Raw genomic sequence first — 20934 nt, 5'->3', positions numbered from 1 at the left:
CCCTCTGACTCCTTTTAATTAGCATTCTAATACAATCTTCAATTTTAAATTTGGTATTTGTTTATGCCACAGAGTCTTTCACTTAAGCCCATATAAGTTCACTAGGGCTTAGTTCGCAGTGGCAGAAGTATAGTCCATTCGCTCATATCGCGAATATTTTGACAGATTCATAGTCGGAAACCTACAACAGACAAAAATTCTTACCTCACGCTATTAACTTAATTAAAAGAAGAATACAATTTTCCGTATATATTTAGAAAATATATTTGTTGTTATAATTTAACATATTGTAGTAAATATTTGTATTATTCGTGCTGTTTATTTTTTTAGTATAGTTCTATTAAAATATAAATAATTTAAATTAACTTTAAACTTGTTTACATAATGGAAGTTTTCAACATTGCCGAATTTTAATGAACAAAAATTACTATTAAACACATCTGCCTAGCTTACCGGCGTCAGTTTTTAAAAAAGAACTATTATTTGCTTTGCTAAATCTTCTTTCCATGGGGAAAGACTTATTTTGTAAGATAAAAAAACCAAAGTTTATGTTTGTTCTATCGTACGAAAATGTCAACAACAATGAAGTATGTCGTTAGTAATATTGATTTGCGGTAATTATTCTTGTTTTATTTTATTTATTATTGTTTTTACAATATTTACACCAAACAAATGGTGATGGTAGAAAAACTATTTTGTAAATAATAATTTTTCTATTTTTATATACAAATCTATAAACGATTATACAATTTCAAAAATATAAACAATAAACCTTTGATTTATTGTTTTAATTTACGCAGTTTTATTTTGTTAATAAACTGCATGTGAATAAATGTTTGTTTACAATTAGTATTGGCCATAAGCACGTGTGTTTGGTTGTGTAGTAATTTCCAGCCACTTCTAGTCTGTCTAACTTTAACAAAAATTCACCAGACAGTTTGGACTGGGATTAGCGAACTTTCCTAGAAAATCCTGTCTTTCTATTCTGACGTTTTGTTAATAATGTCGTGGAAGGAGAAGAAAAAGTCAATAATACATTTCACAAATTGATTTTTGTGTACATTCATGTAAAATACATTCTTAACTGTCAACAGCTTATTTTTAGCATTTTCATGTTCAAACTGCATTTTTTTCTTTGAAAATCACTAAATTGTTTGTGCTATCTTCCAAGCAGTACTTCCATAACAAATTCTTAGATTTTATTGAATGGTACGGAGCATTGTCAAAAATTGTGAAATATGTTGTGAATTATCTCTATTATTTCCCATCTTCGTGTTAATCACTTATGTGAACTGACTGAAATGTTAGTAAAGCACCATTCAAAAAGCCATCTGCACACCGATATGGGTTATAATTACGATTCCTTTACTTTTAGGAAAGCATTTATTCTTGTAGCCTAAAATTTAATTTACTTGGAGTTTACTACTTCTATTGCTTGAAGCCAAAATTTTCCTATTACATTTTTGTCTTCACTGATTTGTAAGCTTTCCTGGGTTTGGTTTTAGTGGAATCACGCACCCACCCTTTCCTTTGCGTATAAGCCGGTGATGTTCAAATATCGGTCATCTGTGAAAATATTTTCCAACATCGACATTTTTTTGCCATAAATATATAATAATTTCTTTAGAATAATGTTTAATAATTTACTTAAATCACAACGAATGACTACAAAAGGATGTTTCCACCCATCAATCGTCGACAATAAAGAAATGCTAAACTATTTATACATATTAAATAATAGTATATTACTTTATGAGGCTGAGAAGCATGACTTTTCTTGACGCGCCCGATATTACGCGCCGAATGAAGTGAGGCGCGTAATAGAGGGCAAGTCAAGAAAAGTCGCTTCTTTGCCGAATAAAGTATACTATTTTTTCTTCAAACGTAGCAATTTTCAACCATAAATAGTACAATTCATACGCTATTTTTACTCGAAATTAACTGTGACAACTATCAAAGTCGTCTAGATGTTAGAAATTAAAATAATTAAGTCGTCGGTGGGATTTGCGTCTCCCTGGTTACAGTTGTTTGACAGTTGTTTGCAATTATTAAAGACAGCTTATTGTTGTTGCAACCGCAAGCGCAAATTTAGTGCGAAAATGGAAAACCTAAACGAAATTGAGTCCGCGGCTAATGATGCAGTAGCACGTTTGGGGCCCTCCAAGTCCGATAAGAACGATAATGCTCAAAAAATTTTAAACCCTCATGATTCGCCAACATCGGGAATGATTGCTGAAAGTTGTTCTCGACCATCAGTATCATCAACAATTACCAATGCGTATCAAGAGTCGGGAACATTTTTGCACGGTTTCAATTTTGAAAATGCCTCATTAACTAATTGTACTTTTAATATTACTATAAATAAAAATGATGTTTAATTGTTGTTAATGACATTTGTATTGTTGCTTTGTGACATGTTTCATATTGTTGCCATGACAACATTTTTCCCTCCGCCGTAAAGAAATGGGAAAAAAAACTGCTGCCGGCGGAGCAGCAAATGAAGAGCAGCGGGAAAGGAACAAATACTAAGAGATTGGACCAAGGCAAGAATACATTCGATTTACAAAGAAGAAGACGTAATATTATGTGAAAACTACAGACATTACTTCCCCTAGAAGTAGGATATAAGATTTTGACGCGTAGTTTAACAAGTAACTGATACGATATTGGGAAAAAACCGCATTCAGAAGGGACATGTCAACAACGGACCAAAGAAACTTAAAACTAACTGCTAGGAAGATAAAATTGTTCTGTAAACGCTCTTTATTAATTTTAAACAGGTCTATCATAGAGTAAGTAAACAACAACTGTATCAAGTAATGAAAAAATTGGGATTCACAAGTAAAATTGTGAAAGATATAAAAATGACCATGGAAATAACAGTAAATAAATATGCTTGGGCAGCTCACAAATCAAATTATGAAACACAAGTAGAACTACGTCAGGATACCCATTGTTAACTTTGTTGATCAACCTGGTAGTTGAGGCAATAATCAAAAAAGGCAAGATAAAAATAAAGGAAACAGTATTTAAAAATAGTTATGAGTTCATAGCCTTTGCAGATGATGTAATACATGAATTAATTAACAAAATTAACAAAAACAATGACGCATATAATAAAAGAAGCAAAAATATTTGGCCTCATAATAAATCAAGAGAAGACAAAATATATAAAAATGGTGAAACAGAAAATGAAAGAGAAGGAAACTTTACAGTTCAAATGGAAGAAGTTACCTACAACAAAGGGCAAGAGAGTTTACATATCCAGAGGTGAGAATAAATGAAAAAGATCCACAATGAAACTAAGTTCCTGTAACACGTTATGTGATGTAGCCCGATAGGGTGTTTTAGACCAACAGTTACATATGCAAGCGAAACATGAGTACTGAAAACGTCAGAAACAGACCTTTTAGAGAGATGGAAAAGAAAAATCATTAAATCAATATATATGGAGATGTGAAAAGGGAAGGATTTTGGAGAAGAAAAACTAACACAGAACTGGAAGACCTATACTATGAGCCAAAAATCACAACAGCAATTTTAGTAGAAACTAGGAAGATTAGAAAAACTAGGAAGGAAAGAAAGGCGAATATGTTTTTTTCTTGAAAACCAAGACAGAAGAGAAGAAAAGGCAGACCACGGAAAAATCAAAAGATAGTTGTCTTGAAGATCTACAAAGAATCAATGTCCGCGATTGAAAAGAAAAGGCAGTAGATATGACGATATAAGGAAATGGAAAAAAGTGGTGAACTAATGCATACAGAGACTGTAGAAAGTAATGAATTGTAACACTTTATAAAATAAAATTATTATAAGGTAATTTGTTTAAGCCTTTTGGCAAAGCCTGTTGGCTCAATAAATAAAATAATAATAATACTCTTTGCTAACTCATATTAAGAGTGTAGGCGCAAAGTTTCGGGCCAGTGCTTTTTTTTTCGAATCCTGAGAAAACTAATAAGTATTTTTAAAAAATTTAAACGCAGAATGAAAGATTACATTATTACCGAGGGCCGAAAGTCACTGAAACCTTCTATGTTTATTTTTTTAATTTCAAATATCTCATTCAAAAGAAACTTTTTGTTTATTCTAAGGGATTTTCGGACCTCGGTAATAATGTAATATTTCATTCTGCGTTTAAATTTTTCAAAAATATTTAATAGCTTTCTCAGGATTCGAAAAAAATGAATGCATTTAAAAAGCATTGGTCCGAAATTTTGCGCCTACGCTCTTAATAGTAGTGCCATCCTATATAGTGGTAGTGCATATGACCTTAACAATCTATGAATAATTGAATATTCCTGAACTGTTAAAAAGGCAATCAACTTTCTGTTACAGTAAATCAGAAAACGTAGTTTTACCTCCTTCAATGAAACCACAAGTAAAGTAAACTAAAACTAAGTAAACTAACAAAAACAATACTTAATTTAAACCAGCCACTACCCACAGGAGACACGGAAATAATGAACAATGCTTGATTATTAATATTTACAACTTTAAATCCTTCAACGAATTATTTACCTCGCTACACGTGTTGACTCGTAAAAGTACACAGAATATATCACGAGATGCATAATAATTTCAAACTTTACACCATTGTATTTAAAAACAGTTTTTGATAAACTTAATCAAAATGAAAAACTGATAATCTGGTGTTTTACCTAACTTCGAATAAAAACTTGTTTTCGAATTGCTCTAACATTTCAATTTTTGGGAGTTCCAATTAGACGTTTTAGAGTAACTTAATATAAGTAATATCTTCTTCACGTGCCATATCAGAATTAGCCGACGTTGGCGATCAACATAGCGAATGCTTCTGGATCTTCTGCCACATCGAATAATTGTCCTGCATTTAATATCTGAGTCCATTTACGAATGTTTTTTAACCAAGAAACCTGTTTTCTTCCTACACCTTTACGGCCTTCTATTTTGGCCTCGAGGATCAGCTGTAATATCGATTTCATACAAAATTAATATATTTTGTCAAAACTAGGAAAGACTACGAAAATTCTACAATTCGCACATCCACTTGATGCGCAGCAAAATTACCAGAAATTACCTTAGTACGAGAAGTTGGACAAGATTTCGTCAAGTCATTCCTAGTCTAGAAGAGTAACTGAAAATTTGGTATGAGGAGTTTTTAGATATGCTCCATTTTTGTAAAATATTTAGAAACTCATACCACTTTTGGTTATACTGAAAGTTGACTAAAACTTATTTATTTTAAATATAATGCTCTGTATATTATTACGTATTTCGATAGAACAACTCTTGAAAATTCTCTCAGTATAAGTTTATGCTACTTTACACCGTATGTTTTATGAGGTATGACCAATTTTATTATATAACAGTATTCGATTGCATACCCTTGTATCTTTATAAATAATAATTTGCCACTCTTACCCGGGCTTTCACCTTAAACCTCTCGTAAGGGGGAACGGAAAACATCGATTTACCAAGAATCTGTACGCTTGCGTATGCAATTTTTGCATTTTGTCGCAATTAGTCAGTTTCTATAAAGCTTTTGCTTTCTATAAAGTTTACTTGTGTTGCTCCCTGATGGGAAAAATAGTGTTCAAGTAATTCAATGGGTTTGTAAGAGCTCTTTGAATACTGCTCTGTCGGAAACAACGATTAAGCGTTGGTGTGCTGACTTAAATTCTCTTTTAACCGAAATTCGTTAGTAGTCTCAGAAAACATAAAAATAATATACATTGTTTTGATTGAAAGTGAATTAGAAGAGAAGTTAAAGGTGTCAAGAGACAATATATTATTTAGAATTTTACATGAACATTTTTAAGAGTTGTGTTCAAAGTGGTGCCACGTTTGCTCACAGTCGATCAATAACAAAAACGCGTCTACTATTCTGAGCATTGTTTGTGTAACTGTTTCACCTCACTTCTAACTCACTTTTTATTGATAGCACAAATGTCAAATTTTACGAATTCTTATATCAATCATCTAATAACTACCGTGTCTCTACATCCCGAAACTAAAGGAGAAAGAAATTAAACCAAAAATATAATAAAATTGTATTAATTTTAAAATATATTAAACAAAACGTAATAAATATTATAACCATTAATTAGAGTGCAGGTATTACGTCCACAAAATGTACATTCGGGAGAAAATTTAACAATATTATAATTGAAATAGGGTTGTCAGCTTACATTCGAAATCAATGTTAATTGTCGCATATCTCCCAGGAGAAAATAGGGTTGCACAGAATATGGGGTAAATATAATATCGACCCTATTACCCAAAATTAATTAACATTGGTTTAGATTACCGGGAACAATGCGGGAACTATGAACGGGTATTTATCAGTAATAGCGGGAATTACAGCTATTAGGAGATTTATTGTTGTTAAAAGTTTCTTTTATGTAATTTTATTGGCGGTAAATTATATGTTGGCAAAACTTTTAGCTATATTGAAAATCGATTAGTTTTGGGCCAACTTTCCGAAATTCCAAGCAACTGTTCTAATTATAAATAAATAATACTGAGTGTCACAGCAGTGAAACTTACGGAATCGTTTAGAAGAAACGACTGAAACAAAAATACTCAAGGGTAACTCGTTGAGTTTGTTGATTTAGTAATAGAACTTGATGATGACACTGTGTTAATTAAAAACAATAGAAAACTAGAAAAACTAATTTTAAGTTTAGACAATTATTGTGAATGAATATGCGTGAATAAGAAAGAAACAGCAGTGGAAGGGGAATATATGAGTAAATAACAGTGTATCTTCAAAATTGGATTAAAACTTGCATAGTATAAAATTTTTCTAAATAAAAAGATGAATAATTGAAAAACAAATGTTTTAGTTCCTGATTCGGCCACCAAACCAGGTGGTTTTCAAAAAAAATATTGAAAATTAAACAGTCTATTTACATTCGAAACAATTTGTTATTATAATTTTACCTTCTGTCTCACTTAGAAGATCAACCTAGACATATTACATTTTAAACTAGATTACTTTAAAATAATATCGTTAGTAGTATTGAGGTGCGTTAGGTTAGGTTCATTATGAGTGGGCACTTAACCACCCTTTCACTCGACCCAAGAAGTATATTGTGGTTCATCCCTAGCGTATAGTTGTCTCTTCAGCCCACTCTTTTTTTTAAAATCTTAAAAAAAATCTTGGAGTCAATCTGATTCGATGGATAACAGGCTAAGCCAAAGCCATTAAAAAAATCCGATTTCAATTTTCATTCCAATGTTATCTAGGTTTTGTCTTCTTGTGAAACTGACTAATACTCTTTTACTAGGATTATCAGAGAGTTTTTTCCTGTTGCACCACCTAGTAAGGATATTTAATGTTCTTTGGAGTGTGCTGGATAGAACATTGACGTATTTTTATCTTACGGCGGAATATGCTGCTGCATTATAAAGAGAATTTGGAAGTGTTTGAATAAATGTGCCTTCTATATCTTAGAAGGGAGGTTAATGCAATCTCTCCATTATTAGAGTGACTAATTTTCTGAGCTACTTCGTCCAGTGCTGTTTCTGTCGATTTTCCTTCTTGATATGCATGTTGGTTGCCATTGAGAGGATGATCCCAAAATGGCCCCTCGTTAATATGTCTATCATGAATTATTTCTATTGCTTCTTCATAAATGATGTACGACTGATGGGTCTGTAGGATTTAAGTAGGGCGTTGTCTTGTCGTCCTATTTTGTATATGTGCAGCACCCTTACAGTTGTTTAAGTTTTGGTATATAACCTAGTGCTATGCTAGCCCTAAAGATTTTTGTTAGAATGGAGAATAAGATGTCTAACCCTTTTTGTAGAAGAGCAGGAGTATTCTGTCCTCCTCTGCAGATTTAAATGGAGCGAAGTGCCCCACTTTACATTCTCTGATTTGATGTTTATTGCGGAGAATTCCCAGTCTTCTTTCCTAGAACCTTTAGGTTGTCAGCCTGAGTCTACTTATCAATAATTATTGATCCTGGGGAGTGGTTCTGTAGTAAGATCTCTATCCATCAGGTAAGGAACCATCAGGACTTTAAAGTAGTCCTGGTTCCTGTGTCGGATCCTTGACAATAATCTTGTGGATTCTAGTGCTGGCAGGTTTATCTGAAATCTGGCAGAACCTCCTCCAAGATTCCCTTTTCGCTCTTCTGATCTCTTTTGTGTATTCAGTAGAGTGTTCTTGTATGTTTTCCAGTTCCCCAATACCTTTACTTCACTCACCTCATTTAATTTGCGTACCTAAAATCTGTATCGGATAAAATTTAGCTTATAAATTTGTGCAGTAGTAGACGCAAGCTTGCCTTGAGTGCTTCCATAGCTTTATATCTGATGCACTTTGTATCCAGTTTATGCGTATGCACCGTTTATCGTCGATTCGTCTAATTGAACGACGTTATCTATTTCTAAAGGCATGTTCTCTGGCTATCCACTGGATAATTATCTTAGTCACCCCCCTAACTCCACTTTACGATATCATCTTGAACTGTTTTTTCTTCACATTCCTGTTTTTGTAATGCGATATCTTAGGCCCAACATTGAACGTTCCATTGCAAACTGTGTGATTCCTATCTCATTGACTGTCTTTTTATTAAGGTTATTGTTTTTGCACCGCATACAGGACACGTTGATTCAAAACTGTCGTTTTAAGGCACTGGAAGCTCTGATTTGAGTGTATCTCGCAGAGGCGGCCTACGTTAGTTATATTTTTCAATAGACTTGCATATTTGATTGTCCCAGTAATACTTATTTCATGCTCTATATATTTATATTAAGCAGTCTCCTATAATCTATTGATGTCGATATTTTGGAGTTTTTCATTAGCTGCGTGTTTTGAGATTAACTATGAACATATTTGTTAGCAATTCGCCACTTATACGTATGCCCACGTCATTGCAAAATTTATCTCTTAAAAATATTCGAGTATTTTGGTAAATAACTTAGGGGAGATAGTGTCCGAAGTGGAAATCGAAACGTCAAAATAAACTTATTTTAAAGTAAAATTGTGGCTTATTCCCAGTAAAAATATTAAATTGTACTTATAGGATTCTTCAGGAGACTGTTATTGTAGCTATTTTTTTCTGCTTATGTAAATTATTCTCATTTCGCACAAAAGGAAGCATCATTAGTTTCACCAATGAAATTGTAATAACGTACACACCCACGAATTGGGAAATTTAAAATATTTATAAAATGGTTTTAAGCTAACGCTCAACATAGAAAAAAAAACTGAATACCTACCATTTCCTTCTTATTGCAATAACTTATCAAATTTCGGCCAACTTAATATAGATTTAAAATACACAAGATACACGAAAATTCCAGAATCCTTATTCGATATTTACGTATTATTATAGATTGAAATATTAAGTGAGAGTTAAAAACGTTATAAACAAAATCAGAGGACTACTACTACAAATTTAAATAATTCGCGAATTTCTACAAGAGAAGCAATTGATATAATTTTTTGGTACAATTATACCTTACTTAAATAATTCTTGGATGGATTGGCCTTGCTGTTACTTAAAAAAATTGAACACAATACAAAAATGAATAATAAAACTTATGTATAAAAAAAAGAATATATTTCATTCGATATTTATGAAACGAAAGTAAATTATTTGATTTAAGATAATTATATTGTTAAAATATCCTAGTAGGTACATCTTTGAATGCAGAATACATATGGATTATCCTTAACACCTGCAATTCTCCTCAATATGAGGAGTATCGCTCTAGAGAGTACATTTAGGATAACACTAGCTTGTGATCAAGACACGGAGACCTGACTGGGCATATATGTAGATTTGAATGGTTGAAACAACGCAATTCAAAAAGATTCTCACAGAAATTATGCCTACAAAACAAATTTCGAACTCGAAGTGTTAAAATTATTGTATTAGTTATATTCCCGAAAAAGATTAAATAATTTTATTATGGCGATATTTTGTACCGGATTTGACACATACATCCGAAAAAGTATTACTGCGACAATCCCTAAATAACTTAGATATCTCTTGAAATGAATGGTCTGTATTTTTCAGTTATTTCAATTTTTTCATGCGTCATTATATTTGTGTTGCTGGTTATGTATGTTCGCCTTCTATTTTAATCATTTCTATAAGGAACAGTTTTTCCACCAATTGCGTTATTTCGCTTCTATGCTGCCTTATGAAACGCCAAACCTATTTCTGTCGTCAGGAAAAATTCATCTATAGTTCTTTTGTGAATTTTCGTGTATCGCTCAATTTGCGACTGTATAATCTATCATTAATGTTTGACGTCTTTCTATTCTTCCAAAAATCAATTATATTATATACAAAAATACATTTTATACGTTTTGAACTAAAAGCTGGGAAATCCGATATTAAAAAAAACTGTAGATGTTGTTTCAAATATCTCCACAGATACCGAAAGATGTTGGAAATATTCCAAATCTAAATTGATTCACCGCATTTGTTGAAGTTTTACTGAAACTGATATAATTTACTGTATTTTTACCCAGCATAGCAACTTGTTTTATAATGTTATTATAAATCGCTAACCATATAATGTTATGCTGTGTGAATTCAACAGCCAAATCATTTTTGGAGTATATTGAACCCATTATATGAAGATGAAAGAATCCGGATATTCTATACTAATACACTTTAATATAGAGGTAAGTAACGGTACGCTATATTTGTGTAGTTAATCATTGCAAACTGAATTAAATTTTATGGTTATTCACCTTTCATAAATACGTACAGATTGTTCTTATTCCTAACGTTACCTTTTTACAAAGAAAATACAGAATAACAGTTCCTTTCAAATGACAAGTGTTTTTGTATAGGCACGCTATAGACATTATTAATATCTGTACCATTTTTTCACAACTGAAAAGTGCAGCAAAAGAAATTGGACTAGAAATAAATAGAAAAAGATAAAAACAATAACAAAGGGAAGTAATAAAATAGCAGGCTGCCTGAATGATATAATATGGAGAAAAAATCATCTTGATGTAGATATGAAAACAAAAATATACCAGCATATATATGCTCTAATATGACGTTCACTGCAGAAACAACGTCTGGCACAAGTAGAACAAAACTTCCACAAAAAAGTGGAAGTTAGAAGTTAATGGAAAATAGATATGGGTACAGGGATAAAAAAAAACAAAAATAGAAAACTTCTTAAAAACATATGAAAATGTGGCCACCTTTGAGAATTAATGTACTTAAATAACTAATACAACCTAAATCCAGTAATAGAATTTATTGTGAAATGCATGTGTAAGAGTTAGATTTGGAAGTGTAGCTATATTTTTAGGCCTACGGATTAATAATTATAAAATATTGGATGTATTAAATGTTGGAACATTAGAAATGTTTGGTGTAAAAATTGATAATAATGGCAGATTAATTAATATAATTTCGTTATATAAAGCTGATAACAATGAAAGCACCAAGGAATGGGAACGGCTTTTTAGTTGGTGTTGCTCACTTTGATGCCCATCATGCGGTGTGGGGTTCTCCAAAGAATGGCACTGATGGCATTATGATAATTGAGGCTCTAGCTGATATGGATTTAATATTTCTAAATGACGGTTCAGCAACCAGAATTACTTTTCCAAACTCCACAAAATCAGCTGTAGACAAAACGTTACTAACTCTTGGATTAACTGCAGTAGCTCATTGGCAAACATTGGATAGATGTCTTGGATCTAACCATTATATTATCTACATTAAATTAAAATTTGGTTACTTTCTATCATTGTCTACCCAAAAAGGAACTAGAGATTAGAGGAGGCCAACTGGGAATTATTTCAGAGCACTCTTGAAATAGAACTAACGAATGTTGTATACTCTGTCTGTTGTATAACGGTCATGAAATGGCATTTACTCTAAATAGCCGAACTCAATACAAGCGCCGAAGCTTCTATCCCCGAAAACGTACCTCTCATTTCTAAACATAGATAAAAATCAAATTGGGGGATGATGAATGTGCGCCACAGTTAGTTGCAGCTTAAGAAGAATGCACTTAAATTATACAAAATCTCATCCACTCTGAATAAATTTCCTGAATGTTAAAAAACATGCAACAAACGATGGCGAACAAACTGAACAACAGAAACACAAACAATATACAGATTGAACGAATTTAAAACGGAACATACAATTTAATATATGTCTGTTTGAACTGCATTTGAAATAGTGGACCAATATAAAACTTGGACAAAAATAAAGCCATACCCACTGATAGACATTGTATAAAATATCGTTCAACTATCTGTCTCCTTTAAAGGAAAGAGGAGCTTCGCTAATAGTCGGAGAGATAGAGCCGAAATTTTGGAATGATCAGAAATATGACATTTCTCTATTGGAATATATTCATTGTAACTGGGTTAAGACTTTGCCTTACAGGCGGACGCCCCTCGTGGTACAGGGGGTTGCTACACAGGGATGAAGTTGTAATTTTTTTCGGAAAAATTAACGATCGATAATATGGCTGAAAATTTGCCCAGAGTAAGATCTTGGTATAACTAGACGAAATCCCAAAGGGCGGACGCGAGAGTGGATACATAAGGGGTGGCGGACAGGGGTGAAATTGCAATTTTTTGGGGAAAAATTCACGATAAGTAATATATCCGCCATTTTCATGGCTCATTATTTAGCCCCTAAAAACTCTAAATCCAAAAGAGCGGACAGCTGGGTTGGTACAGAGAGCCATAAAACGGGGTCAAATGTACCACTTGCCTGCGCATTTTAGGTCTCGGTAACAATTTTCAAACTGATTTTATTATGATATTTTTATACCGATTGATTTGAAAATTTGTATGCTCACTTCTGTTACTATTCTGAAAAGCGTCAAGTAGTTTTCCTCAAAATTTTCCAAAAAAATTTCCGTAAATGAAAGTTTTCGTAATTTTTTGAGGTAAAATCTAATTTGTAGAATCCTTTCGATTTTCTGTCAGTTATACCATGATTTTTTTCCAAAAATTTTCAAACGATTTTTCCGATAAGAAAAAAAAATTTAGAAAAACTTTAAAAATTTAGTCATTTTTCTTACTCTCATTGATGTCATCACATTCATCATCTTCGTCACTTTCACTTTCAATAATATCACATTCATTATCTGCTTCATTTTCAATCACTACTTCTCGAACTGATTCTGGCATCTGAGGTCCACTAAACCATTTGAATTTATATGTTTCATCTTAAAACTCCCAACCATGTTCTTCAACAATCAATTCTGTTGGTACTTTTTTATGAGCATTTGTCCAAATATTTGAAATATAATGGGCTCGCAGTAGATGTTGGTGTAATTCATCTTGACATGGTGGTAAGCTTGAAGCATCGAAATTTTTTAGTTTTTTTTTTAAAGGCTCGTTTACATCATGCAACTTATACTGCCGGTTAAATAGTGAAAATCTGACATCGTTTACTTTTCTTTTTGGAATTGTTCTCGTCAGTCCTGTTCCATATAAGTGACATATGAAAGTTTCTAAGGTTTCAAAAACTTCATTACAATCGAAGTCAGTTTCACCAAGTTGGATAAAAGCATCTTGATACTTATTACATTTAGCGCATGCGTCTAGAATTACTGACCTAAATGGAACGCGCATCATTATTATTTTAATATTTTAAAATAATAATGATGCAAAATTAATGTCCAAACAGAATTTGTAAAATTATAAATAACTAATGAAAAAAAATTCAATCAATTTGAAAGTTAAAAAAAATATTGAAAATATCTAAGTACAAAGTAAATTTCAAAACTTAAAAAATTGATAATTCCACTATTAAATTGATTTTTATTAATAATTATTTGTAAAATGTTAAAGGAATTCTACAAATTGAATTTTACCTATTGATAAATAGAAATAATATATTTTGTATTTGATTATTAATGTAATAATAAATCAAATTTTTCTTATATCTGAACAACCATTATTTATGCAATATAAATTTAAAAACCTTTTTATTGTAATAAAAAATAAGTAAAATTACTATTTGTTATACCAAAAATATTTAATAGTTAACATTATAAAATTACTTTAATGTAATAAAATATCAAATATCAAACATTTATTCAATTAAAAATTAATTCGTAAAATATTTATATTTAAGAAAAAAATGTGATTTGTAAAGTAAATATGACTTTAGTTTGAAAAAAAAACATTATCATAATATCATTTTAAAACTACAAAATATTCTATAAAAGATTCAGACGATGACGTAGAGTTTTATCAAATGTTTTAGAAAAGTTTTTCTAATTTTTTTTTTTCTTATCGTAAAAATCGTTTGACAATTTTTGGAAAAAAATCATGGTATAACTTACAGAAAATCGAAAGGATTCTATAAATTAGATTTTACCTCAAAAAATTACGAAAATTTTCATTTACGGAAATTTTTTTGGAAAATTTTGAGGAAAACTCTACTTGACGCTTCTCAGAATAGTAACAGAAGTGAGCAATTACATGATTACAATGAATATATTCCAATAGAGAAATGTCATATTACTGATCAGTTCAAAATTTCGGCTCTATCTCTTGGACTATAAGGAAGCGATAAGTGGTTTGACAGCATAATAACTGCTTGTGTAGTCTAGTTTTCACAGTGATTCTAGGCAACCTATTTGGGTGGAGTTTTGACTTGTTCTTGAATGAATTCAGAATCCAGCAGCCCGCTGAAGTATTGGATTTTTATAATATAATTATTTGACAACCTTTTGTTGGCCAACCACCTAGAGCGGAGTTGTGCCGAAATACATTGATTTCGTATGTTCCGTTTTAAATTCGTTCAATCTGTACATCCTCCCCTTCATTTGCACAAGATATTGTACAAAGTCCACCTTTTGTTGACAAATATATACCTCACCCAGATACACCTTCAGAAGTGCATTATTTACTAAAAGAAATAACATCATCCGAACTGGAATATGTTTTTAAGATATCCAAAAACACAGCCCCAGGTCCAGATCAGATTTCGTAATTATGTTACAAAAATGGGTATGCTAGCGAAAATATTACTACTGCGTATTTAAAACTATATCTTACAAACTACAAATTTAATGATTGCTTTGTTTTATTATTCATTCTAAAACCGGAAAAGAATAAAGATCATCCAGATTTATATCGACCAATTGCATTGTTGTCATGCATTTTTAAAACATTCGAAAGAATTTTAAAATTGAGGATGGAAACTTGGTTAAGGCGGCATAGTATACTACCAGCAACACAATTTGGCTATAAATGAGGCTTTGGTACAATGGATGCAGTAGTTCGTCTGATTACAGATGTTCAATTGTTTTTCCAATTCCATGACAACAGGTGGATTATTTATCGACATAAAAAGCTTATGAAAATATTGATTTGAATATACTCTGTGATAAACTTTGTTTATTGAAGTTCCAAAATCTATGGAATATTTACTATCAAATTTTATAAAGTTAGAAACGTATCTATTCGAGTAGGTCATAATATCATAGGACCAATGATTACATCAAAAGGTGTTCCACAGGGAGCTGTTTTAAGTTCACTCCTTTTAAGTCTGTACACATACGATTTGCACAATTTATGGTGTCCCAATATTGTTTGCGTACAATATGCGGATGATATTGTCATATATTCACAGAAGATTGTGAATGTACATACTACTGAACGCAAACATGTAATATACAACTTTGATAGCTGGACTTGATTGTCATTCCAATTGTTTCGGAATTTAAATACCTTGGTGTCATACTTGACAGAAAACTTCTTTGGACTCAAAATATTAAACTACACAATTAATCGCTGCAAAAGGGTATTAATTTGCATAAAATGCTTTGTAAGAGATCGTGGGGTGCGGATCAAAATATTGCATTAAATTTTTATCAATTCTATATTAGATCTATTATAGATTACTGTTGTTTGGTATATGGATTAGCTAGCAGAACTAACTTCTCCCAGTTCTCTCTTAAACTTAATCTCATACATGAAAATGATCTGATATATTAGGAAATATCTATTTCTATTCTTTTATGTAGGCTATTTCTTTATATTCCTTATAGATCTCGCAATTATATCCTTTTCTTAAGATCCTTCGTATAACTCGACTTTGCTCATAGTCTAGTGCTATGTAAAAAGAAGTTATGACAGAAGATCGCCTTGTATTTGCACTTTACAGACCACTTTACTTATTGTCGCTTTTATAAGTCTTATTTTGTCGACGATATTAAGTTCATTAATCGGTTCGTATAGTTTATATCTTAGATTGCTGTCATATGCTGATTAAAGTCTACAAATATGTGTAAAGTATTAATAACGAATTAATTAGTTTTTTCTAATATTTAATGTGGCACGAAGATTTGGTCTATTATAGACTTACCCGGTCTAAAATTACTTTATATTCACCAAGGAGTTCTTCCAAATGTCTACTTAATATCACGTACATGTTACAAAGGGATCGATTGGCACATGGCACATTGAAATCCCAGTGATGACTCAATTTCGCGGTATGTCGATCGTTTAGATAAGCTTGCGCACATCATCAATCTTTTTGAGTGACTGCCTGTTTTGGTGCACCTGCCCTTGGATCATCGCTATTATTAATCTGTCCATATTTGAATTTTACGTGCCAACCAGAAATTGTGGACTGATGTGGTGCTTACCATTGAGGCATTGTAGATTGCAGATTTCACAGGAGTCGATTAACCTCGTAGACCTTTCCATACTGCGAAGTGACACATATATTATGTATACTCTTAAGTCAATGTTTAGTTCGGCAGATCCAGACTTCTGAGAAAGTCTACTATTCGTGTAGGAGAGATATTTTGTTATCTTGTTAGGTTCTAAAAGACCTGTTTTAGTGGGGTCAGGTCTTCTCATCATTCCGGCTTTTCCGTCACACCTCTTCGACCATTTTATCTCTGAAGGAAAATAGTATTTAAATATTGGCTTACGTCTTTATAATAATGTAGGAGTACACCATCTTGTTGAAAGTATACGTTTATGTTTTGAAACAAGCGGTTTATTTCAGGTATTATTTGATTTTAGAGAAGTTCAAGGTATTTATCACCGATTATTACACCTTCAATAAGAAAAAGTCAAAGTAAATCGTTTTTTACCAAGCCCGTCCAGACAGTAACTTTTTTTAAATTTTTTTCTTATTTACATTTTTACAAAACTCATAATCTTAGATGAATATTATCTTGAGATAATTCTTGGTAAGTTTGAATTTTGTAAATTACTTCTGCAAATACCATGATTTCGTGTCTGTTTATTTGTAGACATTGTAGGATTCTTCTGAACATTTCATAGGACATCTAAGGTTTTATCACCAGTGGTTGCAGTTTTCGGTCTACCAGACCTTAAACGATTTATGGTACCAGTTTCATTAAATATCTTTATTATTCTCAATACTATTGATCTACTTATGAGTGAATATACCCAATTAATATTAGTACTTGAGGTCGTTTTATTTCTGATAAATTTGCCATTATATATTACTTACTTTTTAAAGTCTGTATTTAGTAATTATTTTTTGCTACGTTTCGTTGGTTAAATTTTTACCTACTATCAGTGGCTGGAAATTACTATACAACCAAGCATAGGTGCTCATAGCCAATATTTATACACAAAAAATATTGTCGTTTATAGATTAGTATTTACAAATGAAAAGTGTTTAATGAAAGTTAATGAATATACTCTCCGACTATTTATGATTATTCTTATTTTTTTCAAAGAAAAGAGTCTGCAATAATAAGTAAGGTAGTTAGGTAGTAGTAGTAAGAGGTAGGAATTTTTGTGCTGTATGTTTCCGAGAATGAATCTGTCAAAATCTTCTCCTAGCTGAGCGAACGGACTATATAGTAGTGGTTACTATCGTAATGCCTACTACTATTTTTTCCATTATTTTAGAAAGATATGCGATTTATTAGAGATAAAAACTTGTTGTCAGGCTTTTTGCCAATTATTGTAATTTAGTTTAATTGTTCAGTTTTGTGTATTGTAAAATAACATTTGTTTCAAATTATACTTTGAATAAATTTTATTCAATTATTTAATTAATTACTCACTATTACGTTACTTAAAAAATGCAGAATACAATGTCATTTCGTATCCAATCGGGTCTGATCTGGTCTTCCCATCTCTACTTTGGTTGTTTGATTACTTCTTTATACATGTTGATTTTGATGACAGTACTACTATCGTTTAGTAATTATTTGCATTTTCAGTAAATTCTATTATCCATCTTGCTCTTTTACCTATTTCTATGGTTCTGTTGTTTAAGCTGTAGACCTGTCGATTACTACTCATCATCATCATTTGGCTCTACAACTCTATGTGAGTCTTGGCCGCGTTTACTATTTACCTCCATTGTTGTCGGTCCTGAGCAGCTATTTCCCATTGCTGTATTCCCATTTTGCGTAGATCACTGGCTACTGCGTCCTTCCATCTCTTTCTTGAGCGACCAAATGACCTTCTGTCATCGGGCCTTTCCCAGAATGTGGCTTTCGTCACTTGATCCTAGTACGTGGCCCGCCCATCTTATTTGGTTTGCTTTAATGTAGCGTACTATATTTTCATCTCCATATACTGTCTGGAGTTCATCATTGTGTCTTCTTCTCCATTCTCCTGCTGTCTCTTCTCTTCAAGGCCCATAGATAGTCCGCAGTATCTTTCTTTCCACTACCAGTAATTTTGTCGTTTCCCGCTTCTTCAGAGTCCATGTTTCGCTTCCATACGTTATTGTGGGACGGATTATTGTCTTGTACACTCTTATTTTTGCTGGTATTGAGAGAATTTTTGATTTAAGTACGGTCATTAATGAGTAATATGCCCTGTTTCCTGCAATGATCCTGGCTGTCACGTCATTTCATATTTATTTTCAGATGTTATGATCGCTTCCAGGTACTTGAATTCTTTGATGACTTCAAAGTTGTGTCTATAGATTACTACTCCCTAAGTACTTAAATCTTTCTAAATTTATTTATATATAAATTTATTTTTGGTCCTCTAATTTGTGCTTTCTCTGTAATAGTCTACTTAATTTGGCTATTTTATCAATTTAAATTGCAGGCTATTTTTGACATGTGGCAATAAAAATTAATAAAATCCTTCAATAAATTAAATAGCATTTGAATTTATTTATCGAAGCGGTAGCTGGGACCAAAATTACCTATGCACTATCAAGATTAAGACAGAAGTTACTTTTTTCGTTGGGAATAAGCCACAATATAAGTTTATTTTTGACGTTTCGAGTTCCACTTCGCAACGAAAATAGTATTTCCACTAAGATGCCACAAGAAAATAGCTTCACAACGGTATTAAGACACACGTATTTAGTTTATATAAAAAAATAATTTATAAAAAATTAAACTTGATTAATGTTTTTATTTATATATGTTACAAGAAGCGTTTTATAAGATTATTTCTAACTCACAATAAAGTAAAACACAGTTTAGATACAATACTACACCATACAATTCTATTGTACCGATTAATAATCTGAACATCTTTTCTATAATAATAATGACTTTTTAGTAACAAAACCCATCGATTGTTACAGACACATCGGAAAAGGTTGCGACAGGGACACTTACTCGGTTCAGTCACAAAGGAAATTATGTGGCGCTTCTCCCTCTGCCATCGATCTTCTGCCAAATCCCGGAGTAGGTGCTGAATGGACAAAACCACTCATTTCGGACGAGGGTCATGAGAGCGATCAGATGTTTGAGTTTGACGGTAAGAAGTTTGTGTTTCACTATGAATGATTAAGTATCATCTAAAGAACATCTTATATGACAAAATAATTCAACGATTTTCCATATTCGGTTTTTTTGAAAGAAGTGGATTAGTAAAAAATTTGCAAAAAAAAACGATAACTTTATATTTTATATAAGCATTGGTATTTCCAGTCGCTTCAACTTAAAAAAAAAAACAGTTGAAATAAATTTTAAGCCCAAAGTTTTAATAAGTTGACATGGTTTTGAATCTGTTTAAAATAGAAAACCGAAATCTTCATATTTGTGCAGAAAATCAATGGTATATCTCAAATTGCTATTAATATTTGACGAGGAAATGAAATTACAATACTTAATCCCAATTATTTACTTACTTACCCCTAAAAAAAGTTAATCGCCTCTGAAGTTTTGAGGCCTGTTTTTTTGTTAGATGTTAGTTTTTTCTAGTTGTCTTCCTCTTTTTTTTTTCTTGTTAAGATCTTCTTTTAACACCGATTCATTGCTGTACTATTTCTTGACAGGTAGATTGCCAACCATTTTCCATTTTACATCTTCCATCGCGTCATTTCCGACTAACACATTTTGGAACAGTTAGAACTAGTTATACGCCTTATTATTTTATCTATTAATAAATTGAAAACAAATAGAATGGGGCTGTCTCCTTATCGGATTCCTCCCTTTATGATTCCTTCTTTTTTAGTTAGTAAGACAATAAAGGAAAACAAAAGTGAAGGACATCGTGGAGGAGGTGGTAAAAATGAAATGACGGTGGGTCGGCCACATAGTCAGGTAGGATGGTAACAAGTGGGCACGGAAATCACTTAAGTGGAACCCAAGAAAGACGAAGAGAAACACAGGGAGACCTCAAGATAGGTGGTTAGACGACATATGAGCAGCGACGGGTACACAGTGGTTAAGATTAGCGCAAGACAGAGAAAGAGTAGAAGCAATTGGGAGATCTCTACTTTCAGGAGTGGATGTAAAGTTGACGAAGAGAGAGAGACATCGTAGAGTGGCACCCCATAGAATACATTGACTAACTCTGCGACGTACTTCTTTACTTTGTTTTATTGTACGCAGTGCGTCTGCTGTTGATCTGCTTTTCTGGATCCTTTTTACTTTTCACTTGATTTCTATTAGCTCAAATACATGCAGTAATGTATTCTTTATATTATCCGTTTCATATGGTTTAATTTTCTATTTTTTCTGTGGTTTTTGCTGAATTGGTTAGGGGACAAGACGTATATGCTTTGGCTA

At 32.1% G+C, this 20934-nt stretch overlaps 1 protein-coding gene across 1 annotated transcript in view; it reads left to right on the top strand.

Annotated features, from left to right (window-relative positions):
* Cals (calsyntenin 1) overlaps nt 1-20934 on the top strand; it is a 457567-nt gene that overhangs the window by 389027 nt on the left and 47606 nt on the right. Inside the window, exon 5 of the mRNA XM_072526238.1 lies at nt 19503-19678. Coding sequence (XP_072382339.1) covers nt 19503-19678 — 176 coding nt within the window. The remainder of the gene's footprint in view (nt 1-19502; nt 19679-20934) is intronic.

Source organism: Diabrotica undecimpunctata, chromosome 3 (assembly GCF_040954645.1).
Source record: "Diabrotica undecimpunctata isolate CICGRU chromosome 3, icDiaUnde3, whole genome shotgun sequence".
NCBI classification, from domain to species: domain Eukaryota; kingdom Metazoa; phylum Arthropoda; class Insecta; order Coleoptera; family Chrysomelidae; genus Diabrotica; species Diabrotica undecimpunctata.
This window is presented reverse-complemented; position numbering and strand designations above follow the sequence as displayed.